The sequence below is a fragment of the Cyrtonyx montezumae genome, unplaced genomic scaffold (genome assembly GCF_038088225.1).
Source record: "Cyrtonyx montezumae isolate F1298 unplaced genomic scaffold, pur_monq_1.0 scaffold_67, whole genome shotgun sequence".
Taxonomy (NCBI): domain Eukaryota; kingdom Metazoa; phylum Chordata; class Aves; order Galliformes; family Odontophoridae; genus Cyrtonyx; species Cyrtonyx montezumae.
Window position 1 is genome coordinate 423,743 of NW_027072075.1, and position 11,617 is coordinate 435,359.

The 11,617-nt window shown below is 43.5% G+C and overlaps 1 protein-coding gene across 1 annotated transcript; it reads left to right on the forward strand.

Moving 5' to 3' along the window:
• The first annotated feature begins 701 nt into the window (after positions 1 to 701).
• On the forward strand, positions 702 to 1,593 carry LOC136057488 (olfactory receptor 14A16-like). Its single transcript, XM_065750211.1, has one exon. It carries the CDS (start codon positions 793 to 795, stop codon positions 1,591 to 1,593), a length of 801 nt encoding a protein of 266 aa, XP_065606283.1. The 5' UTR covers positions 702 to 792.
• The last annotated feature ends 10,024 nt before the right edge of the window (positions 1,594 to 11,617 follow it).

Genomic DNA, 11,617 nt, shown 5'->3' on the forward strand with positions numbered 1-11,617 from the left:
CTGTGCTGTGCCCCAGAAGCTGTGTGCCGGGGCAGGGAGTCTGCAGCCTGAGCCTTCCAGGCTCAGCAGCTCAGCATTCAGCCTGCCCGGGGTGCTGCCAGGGCACTGTGGGGAGATGTGCAGGGGGAAGGAACCCCATGGCAGGGGAGGGGCCTTCTGCTGCCACAGCTGCTGTCTGCTGCAGGGCATCACAGCTCCACCGCACCGCTGAATGTTTCCAAGGGTGCTTTGCAAGAGGAGAGACAAGGCAGGGATTTTCCATTTCCTGTTCTTAGGGAAGGGGAAAGAGTTGCAGGCAGGAATCTGAAAGGAGCTCAGAAATATCAACACATCTCTGAGAATCCTGAATTGTCCTTTTCTCAATCTGCTGTTATGTGAACAATCTCCTGAGGTGATTTCCTCTCCCAAAGGACAGCACTGACTGAAAATGTCATCGTTTTCTGCAGACGTGAACACATGCTTGCACTGCCAACAGGCAGCTTTATCCAAGAAGAACGTCAGTGCTCAGAGTTTGGGATGAGGGCTCTGAGTGCAGACAGGGTGAAGGTATGACTAATGAAACCTGATTGTCTTTTTTTGTCATTATCTTCAGCATTCTGAACAGCAATCCACACCCAGGAAGAGCAGAGCAACAGCAGCTCCATCAGCGAGTTCCTCCTGCTGGCACTGGCAGACACGCGGCAGCTGCAGCTCCTGCACTTCTGGCTCTTCCTGGGCATCTACCTGGCTGCCCTCCTGGGTAATGGCCTCATCAGCACAGCCGTAGCCTGCGACCAGCGCCTGCACACCCCCATGTACTTCTTCCTCCTCAACCTCGCCCTCCTCGACCTGGGCTGCATCTCCACCACTCTCCCCAAATCCATGGCCAATGCCCTCTGGGACACCAGGTCCATCTCCTACGCAGGATGTGCAGCACAGGTCTTCTTTTTATTATTCTTATTTTCATCAGAGTATTTCCTTCTCACCGTCATGTCCTATGATCGCTACGTTGCCATCTGCAAGCCCCTGCACTACGGGATTCTCCTGGGCAGCAGAGCTTGTGTCACCATGGCAGCAGCTGCCTGGGGCACTGGGGTTCCCCATGCTCTGCTACATACTGTCAATACATTTTCTATACGACTCTGCCAAAGGAATTCCATGGACCAGTTCTTCTGTGAAATGGCCCAGATCTTCAAGCTGTCATGCTCACAATCAGACTACCTCAGGGCATCTGGAATTATTTATTTTAGCATTTGTTTAACCTTCGGGTGCTTTGTTTTCATTGTGCTGTCCTATGTGCAGATATTCAGGGCTGTGCTGAGAATGCCTTCTGAGCAAGGCTGGTACAAAGCCTTCTCCACGTGCCTCCCTCATCTAACTGTGGTCTCCCTGTTTGTCAGCACTCTCCTGTTTGCCCACCTGAAGCCACCCTCTCTTTCATCTCCATCCCTGGACCTGGTGGTCGCAGTTCTGTACTCAGTGGTGCCTCCAGCAGTGAATCCTCTCATTTACAGCATGAGGAACCAGGAGCTCAAGGATGCCCTGTGGAAACTGATAACTAGATGTGTTTCAGATGCAGTGAACTGCCCATCTTTTTCAATAAACTCCTTGTAATGCAGCTTTTTACAGAAACAAAATCTCTTCTTTTGGTTTGTGTACCTATTTAAATTTGTGAGTAATGTAGAAGATGTTTCTGCCTCATTATTTTCATTAAAATGTCATTACCCACATCAATTCCTATTCACCTTTTGCTGGTGTAGTGTAGCACATTGACACTGTACATGAGGAACCAAGCTGTATGTTAAACTTAACAAAACAAAGGACATGCTATGACATTTTCTGTCATCCTTCCCGTGAGGCATTTTTGGAGCTGCCAGGCTCAGATGTTCTCTGAGCCCCTCAGTGCAGCAGGAAGCATATGGCTTTTAATCCATGTGTGCGGCAAGCTCAGACTGAAATAGCTGGTGGGTCATCCCTTGACCCAGGGCTGGGGACTGTGCTTTAAGGCTCACGTCTGTCCGTGCCTGTAACTGGCCAGCAGCAGCACGCACCTTGCATGCTGGTTGTCAGATCTCCTCTCCTTAAGTCCCTGAGACAACTCATACAGGAAGAGGTCTTGTATATGGGTTACACGCTGAAGAAAGACGCGCATCAGCCGGCTGCCAGGCGCTGAAGAGCGACTTTAAGTGGCAGACTGCTGCGTCCAGTAACCGCTATTATTGCATTTCAAGCGGAAACTAAGGTTAAGAGAGATATGAGTTTGACGTTCGTTGCCGATTCCACAACACGAAGAAATGATTCTGTCATAAGGGTAATCATTGATATGTTGGAATCAGACCGCAGCAGGCTGCGTTTTAAAGCCGGTCTTCAGTGCATGCCAGTCGGCTGATTCCCAACTTTCTTCCCCATCTAAAGCTTTTATCGCGTTTCTAGAGGAAACACGGATAAAAACAGTTCGAGTTTCTCGTTCGCTGCCGATTCGGATCAGTTTCGTACCGCAGCATCTGCCATGCTCCGATAATGAAGGTTACTGGGAAATATTCGCTCCGGTTCGACAGACAGCACAATCTGCGAGAGGATAAAGCCTCACTCAGATGACGCATCGACATTGCTAAGATCAGAAGAGCATACAAATTTGGGGAAGGAAACAGTAACATCCGTGTGTGCGAAATGGAAACGGAGATTGACGAAGTTTCACAAAGAAAAAGATATCAAAAAGTTTCTTAAATAAAGTATGAAAACGTGGACGGACATGAACGTCTGATGCAGACATACATTGAAGACTGTTGCAGAGCAGAAAGGGAACAGAATCTTTCATCCACACTAACACCGTCTTCCTCTCGATCTGTATAGATACGCCAGGTTCGGGTTCTGTCATAAGGGTAATCACTGTTCTGTTGGAGTAAGACAGAAACAGGCTGCGATTTAAAGCCGCTCTTCAGACCCCGACAACAGACTGATTAGTGTCTTTTCTCAGAAGCTCAAGCAACAGAAACCGCGATTTATACGTTACAAGTGGAATCCCAGGTTAAGAGCGATACGAGTGTGACGTTAGTAGCCAACTCGGCTCAATTTCGTATGAGCTCATCTGACATGCTCCGGTGATGAAGTTTTTGGTAAATATTCGATCCGGTTTGACTGACGTTCGTTGCCCATTCGGCGCTTTTTCGTACGGGCTCATCTGCGATTCACCGGTAATGAAGGATATTAGGGAAGTATTCGGACCGGTTCGAGAGACACTTGAATATCGAAGAAGAGCGACCTTCACTCAAATTTCGCATCTACATTGCTAAGATCAGAAGAGCATACAATTTCGGGAAAGGAATCAGTAATTTTCGTGTGATTGAAAAATAAACGTGGAGAGACAATGATTCAGTGGTGAAAGAAAAAGACATCAAGAAATTTCTAAAAAAAAGTTTGAATACGTGGACGGATAAGATCATTTGATGCAGACATATTTAGCCGAACGTAGCAAAGCACAAATGGAACAGAATCTTTCCCCCAGACTAACACCGGGTCCTCCCCATCTCTATAGACAACGCCAGGATAGGATTCTGTCATAAGGGTAATCACGGTTCTGTTAGAGTCAGAACGTTGCAGGCTGCGTTATAAAGCCACTCTTCAGTGCACGGCAGCAGGCTGAGTCGAGCCTTTCTTCAGCGGTTCAAGTAGAAGAAACCGCGGTTGAAGCGTTTCAAGTTGAATCCGCAGTTAAAAGCGATTCGAGTGTGACGTTAGTAACCGACTCGGCTCAGTTTCGTATGAACTCATCTGACATGCTCCGGTGATGTAGTTTTTGGTAAATATTAGATCCGGTTTGACAGACACTTGAATCTGCGAGAAGAGTCAGCTTCACTCAAACTTCGCATTTACATTGCTAAAATCAGAAGAGCATACAATTTTGGGAGAGGAATCAGTAACCTCCGTGTGTGCGAAAAGGAAACGGAGATTGACGAAATTTAAAGAAGGAAAAGACATCAAAAAGTTTCTGTAATGACATAAGAAAACGTGGACGGAGATGAACGTCTGATGCAAACATACATTGCAGACTGTTGCAGAGCAGAAAGAGATCAAAATCTTTGCGCCACATTAACACGGTGGTCTTCTCCATCACTATCGATACGCCAGGAACGGAATCTGACATAAGGGTGATCACTGATATGATCAAATCAGACCGCAGCAGGCTGCGATTTAAAGCTGCTCTTTAACACACGGCAGCCGGCTGATTCGCGTCTTTCCTCAGCGGCTCAAACAGCAGATACCGCGATTGATGCGTTTCAAGCAGAATCCACGGTTAAGAGAGGTTCGAGTTTGAAGATCGATGCCGATTCAAATCTTCTTCCTACGGGTCATCTGCGATGCTCCGGTGAAATTGTTGGAAAATATTCGATTTGGTTCGGCTGACATCAGAATCTGCGAGAGGAGTCAGCTTCACTCACACTTCGCATATACATTGCTAAGATCAGAAGAGCATACAATTTTGGGAGAGGAATCGGTAATGTTCTTGTGATTGAAAAATAATCGGGGAGATAACGATTGTTTATGTGATAAGAAAAAGTTAAAAAAATATATCAGAAATAAGGTACGAAAAATTATGCAGAAAGGAATGGCTGACATAGACATACATTGCAGACGGAAGCAGAGCGGAAAGGGAACAGAATCTTTGCCCCACACTAACACCGGTGTCCTTCCCATCTCTATCAACAACGCCTGGAACGGATTCTGTCATAAGCGTAATCACTGTTATGTTCAAATCAGACCGCAGCAGGCTGCTATTAAAAACCGATGTTCAGCGCACGGCAGCAGGCTGCTTCGAGTCTTTCCTCAGAGGCTCAAGCAGCAGAAACCGCGATTGATGCGTTTCAAGCGGAATCCGCGGTTAAGAGCGATTCGAGTGTGACGTTCGTTGCCGATTCGGCTCAGTTTAGTACGGGCTCATCTGCGATTCTCCGGTGATGGTTATTAGGGAAGTATTCGGTCCGGTTCGATAGACATAAGAATCTCCGAGAGGAGCGACCTTCACTACATTTCGCATCTACATTGCGAAGATCAGAAGAGCATACAATTTCGGGAAGGAATCAGTAATTTTGGTGTGATTGAAAAATAAACGTGGAGAGACGATGATTCAGTGGTGAAAGAAAATGAAATCAAGAAATTTCAAAAAAAAGGTATGAATACGTGGACGGATAGGATCGTTTGATGCAGGCATATATTGCAGACGGTAGCAGAGCAGAAAAAGAACAGAATCTTTCCCCCACACTAACATCGGGGTCCTTCCCTTCTCTATCGACAACGCCAGGATCGAATTCCTTCATAAGTGTAATCACTGTTATGTTGGAGTCAGACCGCAGCAGGCTGCGATTTAAAGCCGCTCTTCAGTGTACGACAGCAGGCTGATTCGCGTCTTCCTTCAGCGGCTCAAGCAGCACAAACGATGCGGTTGATGCGTTTAAAGCGGAATCCGTGGTTAAGAGCGATTCGAGTTTGACGTTCGTTGCCGACTCGGCTCAGTTTCGTACGGGCTCATCTGAGATGCTCCGGTGATGAAGTTTGTGGGAAAATATTCGTTCCGGTTGGACAGACACCAGAATCTGCGAGAGGAGTCAGCTTCACTCAAACTTCGCATCTACATTGCTAAGAAAAGAAGAGCATACAGTTTCGGGAAAGGAATCAGTAATGTCCGTGTGATTGAAAAATAAACGGGGAGATAGGATGAATCGGGGGTAAGAAGTATGAAAAAGTAGACGGAAAGGAATGTCTGATGCAGTCATACATTGCAGACGTGAACTATGCCTGGGCAGGGCGAAGCCAGAGGAAAACTCTGGTGGAGATCCGTAACGGTCCTGACGTGCAAATCGGTCGTCCGACCCGCGTATAGGGGCGAAAGACTAACCGTACCATCTAGTAACTTGTTTCCTCCGAAGTTTCCCTCAGGATAGCTGGCGTTCTCGGTGCGAGGGCATTTTTACCCGGTAAAGAGAATGATTAAAACGAGGTCTTGGGGCCGAAACGATCTCAACCTATTCTCAAACTTTCAATGGGTAAGACGCCCGGCTTGCTGGCGTGGAGCCAGGCCGTGGGTTAGTATTAAGTTTAGGGTTAGGGTTACCAGGAGAGTTTAGGGTTAGGGTTGGGTTTAGGGGTATGGTTAGGGTTCGGTTTAGGGTTAGGGTTAGTGCTTGTGGTTGCTTTTGGGGTAGGGTTAGGGGTTCGTCAATATTTAGAGATAGGATTAGTGTTAGCGTTTGTGGCTGGTTTTGGGGTAGGGGTAGGCTAAGGTTTAGGGATAGGATTATGGTTAGGGTTTGTAGTTGGGTTTGGTGTAGGCATAGTGCCAGTGTTAGGATTAGTGTTATGGTATAGGGTATGTGATTAAGGTTAGGGTTATTGTTGGTGTAAGGGTTAGGGTTAGGGTATGTGCTTGTGGTTGCTTTTGAGGAAGGGTTCGGGTTAGGGTTAAGGTTAGGGTTAGAGGTTACGGGTTAGGGTTAGTCCTTGTGGTTGGTTTTGGGGTAGGGTTAGGGTTAGCGTTAGGGTTAGGGTTAGGGGTTAAAGGTATGGGTTTGAGTTGGGGTTGCGGTTGGGATTGTTGTTAGTGTTAAGGATAGGGTTAGGTTTAGTGTTTGGGTTAGGATTTGGTTTAGAGTTTGGTTTTGGGTCAGGATTAGGGTTAGGGTTAGGCTTAGGGTTAGCGTAAGGCTTCAGGTTTAGGGTCATAGATTAGGGTTAGGATTAGGTTTAGTGTTAGGGTTAATATTAGGTTTGGGGTTAGGTTTTAGGGTTGGGGTAGTGTTTGTTGTTGCCTTTGGGGTTGATGTTGGAGTTTGGGTTAGGGTTAGGGCTTGTGGTTGTGTTTTGTTGTGAGTAGGGTTAGGGTAGGAGTAGGGTTAGTTTCGGTTTAGTGTTTGGATGTGGGTTCGAGTTAGAGTTAAAGTTTCATTTTAGGGTTAGATTTAGTGTTAGGGTTACTTGTAGGGGTTAGGGTATAGGTTTGGGATTGGGATTAGGTTTGGGTTTGGTGTTGGGTTAGTGTTAGGTTTATGGTAAGGTTTAGGGTTAGAATGTAGGGTTACGATTAGGTTTATGGTTAGGGCTTTGGGGTTAGTGTTGAGTTTGGGGTTAGGGTTAGGTTTTGTTTTATGGTTATGGTTATGGTTATAGTTAGGGCTAGGTTCTGGTTTAGAGTTAGGGTTTGGGTTAGGGTTTTGGGGTTACCGTTGGAGATGGAGTTGGTGTTAGGATGAGGGTTAGGGTTAGGTTTAGGGTTCGGGTTAGTTAGTGTAGGGTTAGGGTTGGGGTTAATTTTAGGTTTAGTTTTAGGGTTAGGGTTAGGGTTTGAGTTTGGTTCTAGGGTTAGGGGTTAGTTTGGGCTTTTGCTAAGGGTTAGTGTTTCGGTTAGGATAAGGGGAAGGTTATGGGTTAAGGTTAGGGTTAGGGATAGGGTTTAGGCAGTTGTTGGGGTTGGGGTTGGGGTTGGTGTTGGGGTTGTTTATAAAGGATATGGTTATTGTATAGATAAGGGTTAGGATTAGGGTTAGTGTGAGGGATAAGTTTTGGGTTCGGTTTGGGTTTGGGATAGGGTTAGGGTTAGGTTTAGGGTTAAGGTTATGGTTTGTGTTAAGGTTAAAGTTAGGTTTCGAGTTAGTGTTGGGAATATAGTTTTAGTGTTGGGAATATAGTTTCAAGTTCTTTCTTAGCCCCGTCTTTTCTCCTTTTTTTTTTTTTTTCCATAGCCAATCTGAATTAAGTGAGAACGTTCTGAATCCAGTGAGCACTTACAATCTGAATACAGTGAGCACTTTCAGTATGGCTTCGTGAGGCCTTCCAGATTAGGAGACAAAGGTCAAGGTGATTTCACCTCGGAGGTCATTCTCATAGCCCCACTGCTGTACGCCGCTGCATCCCTTGCCTACTCTTTTGCTTAGAGCAGCGGGGTGTATGATCTTCTCGGCAGCAGTCATATTCTTCAGGGGATCCTCCTTTTTCCTTGACTTATAAGTCTCCCCATTCTCTATCTATAATTCCTTTTTAAATTTTAGCCTCTTGATTGCTCACAGAACTATCTCCCAATTATCTTAAAAGGTATTCATAGGAAGAGTGAGTTCATAAATATTCATCATATAGAATGCACAATACATATACAATATACATATAAAGCATGCAATGACATGACTGAGTTACCTTATCTGTTAAAGGAAAAACAACAGTTTTACATTTTTCTTAGATCATCCAAAGTCTAAATTTTTTTAGATCATCTTGGACACCTTCCACTGGGGTTCTGTGGCATGCATTGATCCTTTCACTCGGCTCGCATGAGTCCATCCATGGATCGCTGTTTCTGTTGTTAATAAAAGAAGAAAAGGTTCCTCCCATCGAGGAGTTAGAGACGACTCTTTCCATGTTTTAATTAAAACCTTATTTCCTGGACTGATTTGGTGTATTGCCATATATAGTGGGGGCTGCTGTACCAACAGATTTTTCTTTCCCTTCTATAGTAAAGCTTTTAGCCAATCTCTTTTTTTTTTTTTTTTTTTTTTTTCAGGGACTATCAGCTTGTATTTCCTTTAGGATCAATAAGGCCGCTAAATTATTTCTCCTTATTTGAGCCAACATGTACTACTGCGATTTTCTCTGGTTCTTTTATTTTCTTTAGGTTTAGAGTAAGTGTTAGGGTTAAAGTTTTAGTCCTACAGTAAGTGTTAGGGAAGGATTTAGGTTATTTCATAGGGTTAGGTGAAGATTGCAAATGGTAATAAGGTTATGTTTAGATTTTGGAATAGTCTTAGGTTAAGGTTTTGGCTTAGGTTTAAGGTTTGGTTTAGGGTTGCGGTTAGGATTAGGGTTACGGTTAGTGTTAAGGTTTATTTTAGGGTTAGGGTAGTGTTAGGATTAGGTTTAGGTTTAGAATCACGGTTGGGGTTGGGTTTTATGTTAGGTTTAGAGTTTGAGTTGGGCTTAGGGCTTGAGCTAGGGTTAGAATTAGGGTGAAGATTAAGTTTTGGGTTCGGTTTGGTTTTGGGATAGGGTTAGGTTTAGGGTTTGGTTTACTGTTAGGGTTAGGGTTACGTTTAGGGTTAAGGTTAGGGTTAGTGTTATCTTTAGCGTTAAGGTTAGTTTAGGGTTAGGGTTAAGGTTAGGTTTAGAGTTATAGGGTAAGGTTTAGTGTTAGGCTTCTAGATTAAGATTTATAGCAATTGTTAGGTTTAGGTTAGGGATTGAGTTATGGTTAGGGTTAGCGTGGGGTAAATAACTCCCAAGGATGTTACTTCACAAAGAAATAGTATCGATGATGGTATATTTTGAGTTGTTCTATATAGATAGTATACAGATAACAGAAAAGAGAAGATGGCTCACCATCAGGATGATAAGGCTCGCAGGGGACTCCAGGTGGGAGGGATCTCTGAGAAGAGATGTTTTGGGATAGGGTAGGGTTAGGGTTAGGTTAGGGGTTAGGATTAGTGTTATGGTAATAAGGTTATGTTATTATTGTTAGGGTTAGTGTTTACAGATTCCAGATGTTTTACAGGTTTAGTTTTAAAGTAAGTTTTATGTTATTGTATAGGGTTGGGTGTACAATTGGATTTAGTGTTAAGGTTAGGGTAAGTGTTAGTGTTAGGGTTGAAGAATTAGTCTTACAGTAAGTGTTAGGGAAGGATTTAGGTAATTTTAGTGGCTTCGGTGAAGATTGGCTTTAGTAATATTTTTATGTTTAGAATTTGGATTTGTGTTGGGGTAAGATTTTGGCTTAGGGTTAGGGTTAGGGTAAGGATTAGGGTTGGGGTTAGCGTTAGGGTTAGGGTTAAGGTATAGGGTTAGGGTCAGTGTTGGGTTAGGGTTAGGGTTAGTGTTGTTTGGATTAGGGTTTGGTTTAGGTTTAGCATTAGTGTTTGGGTCTGGGTTAGGGTCAGGGTAGAGTTAGTGTTAAATTCAGGGTTAATGTTAGGGTTAGGTTTAGGGTTAAGGTTATGGTTTGTGTTAGCGTTAAAGTTAGGTTTCGAGTTAGTGTTGGGTATATAGTTTTAGATTTAAAGTAATTGGTAGGGTTAGGGCTTGTGTTAGGGTTAGGGTTAGTGTCGGGTATATAACTCCCAAGGACAGTTCTTCACAAAGAAATAGTATAGAGGATGGTCTATTTTGAGTTGTTCTATATCGATAGTATTCAAATAACACAAAAGAGAAGATGGCTCACCTTCAGGATTGTTATAGTTGTGAAGAACAAAACACACCAATCGTTACCAACGTTAAAAGATTTATTGAGCAAGCAATAAACGACCGAAACATCACTGGGTGGCCAGGAGTCTCTACTCTACCAGAGGTGCGCAACGGGGGCCTCCCGATCCCACTTTTTATTGTTTCTTATCTCTGCATTCGTGTTTATCTTTCCCTTGCTGGGTTGCGCTGGCTCTTATGTGGGATCGTTCTCTGCCACCTGGTAATTGAGATGAAAAGGGCCGTAGGCCTCTTCAACTTCGATCATGCGTCTTAAGAGGAGATTTTACCTTATTTTTCTTTTTTCGGTTTCTTAGAAGGTCACTGCTATCTGTTGTTCATTGTCCAGTTGTTAGAACTAAGCGCTGTGGCTCCAATTTGTACAAATTCCAAAGTTCTTAGACAAAACATTTATACATCTATTTTGAGACTTCTACAAACTACATAGTTTTCAGAAAGCAAAACACTGAAAAACACTGACACATCTGTCTCGAGTCGGTTTGATTAACAAATACAGCACTCATTTTTATCACAATCCCCTCTTTTCTTTTCTCTCATTTTGTTCATCAGACCATATCACTGCATTTTGAGGTAAAATATGTTCCTTTCCTTTCAATTGTTCCAGCAGTTTTACATTGCTGCAATTATCTTATTCATTATTTTTGGTGTACTCATTTTCCAGAATGAATATCTTCAAGTTCTTTCTTAGCCCCGCCTTTTCTCCTTTTTTTTTTTTTTTTTAATATATATATATATATATATATATTTTTTTTTTTTCCATAGCCAATCTGAATTAAGTGAGAACGTTCTGAATCCAGTGAGCACTTACAATCTGAATACAGTGAGCACTTTCAGTATGGCTTCGTGAGGCCTTCCAGATTAGGAGACAAAGGTCAAGGTGATTTCACCTCGGAGGTCATTCTCATAGCCCCACTGCTGTACGCCTCTGCATCCCTCGCCTACTCTTTTGCTTAGAGCAGCGGGGTGTATGATCTTCTCGGCAGCAGTCATATTCTTCAGGGGATCCTCCTTTTTCCTTGACTTATAAGTCTCCCCATTCTCTATCTATAATTCCTTTTTAAATTTTAGCCTCTTGATTGCTCACAGAACTATCTCCCAATTATCTTAAAAGGTATTCATAGGAAGAGTGAGTTCATAAATATTCATCATATAGAATGCACAATACATATACAATATACATATAAAGCATGCAATGACATGACTGAGTTACCTTATCTGTTAAAGGAAAAACAACAGTTTTACATTTTTCTTAGATCATCCAAAGTCTAAATTTTTTTAGATCATTCAAAGTCTTGGACACCTTCCACTGGGGTTCTGTGGCATGCATTGATCCTTTCACTCGGCTCGCATGAGTCCATCCATGGATCGCTGTTTCTGTTGTTAATAAAAGAAGAAAAGGTTCCTCCCA

Excerpts from the sequence above, each read along its gene's own strand:
- LOC136057488 (XM_065750211.1), top strand. The coding sequence starts at position 793 with ATGTACTTCTTCCTCCTCAACCTCGCCCTCCTCGACCTGGGCTGCATC.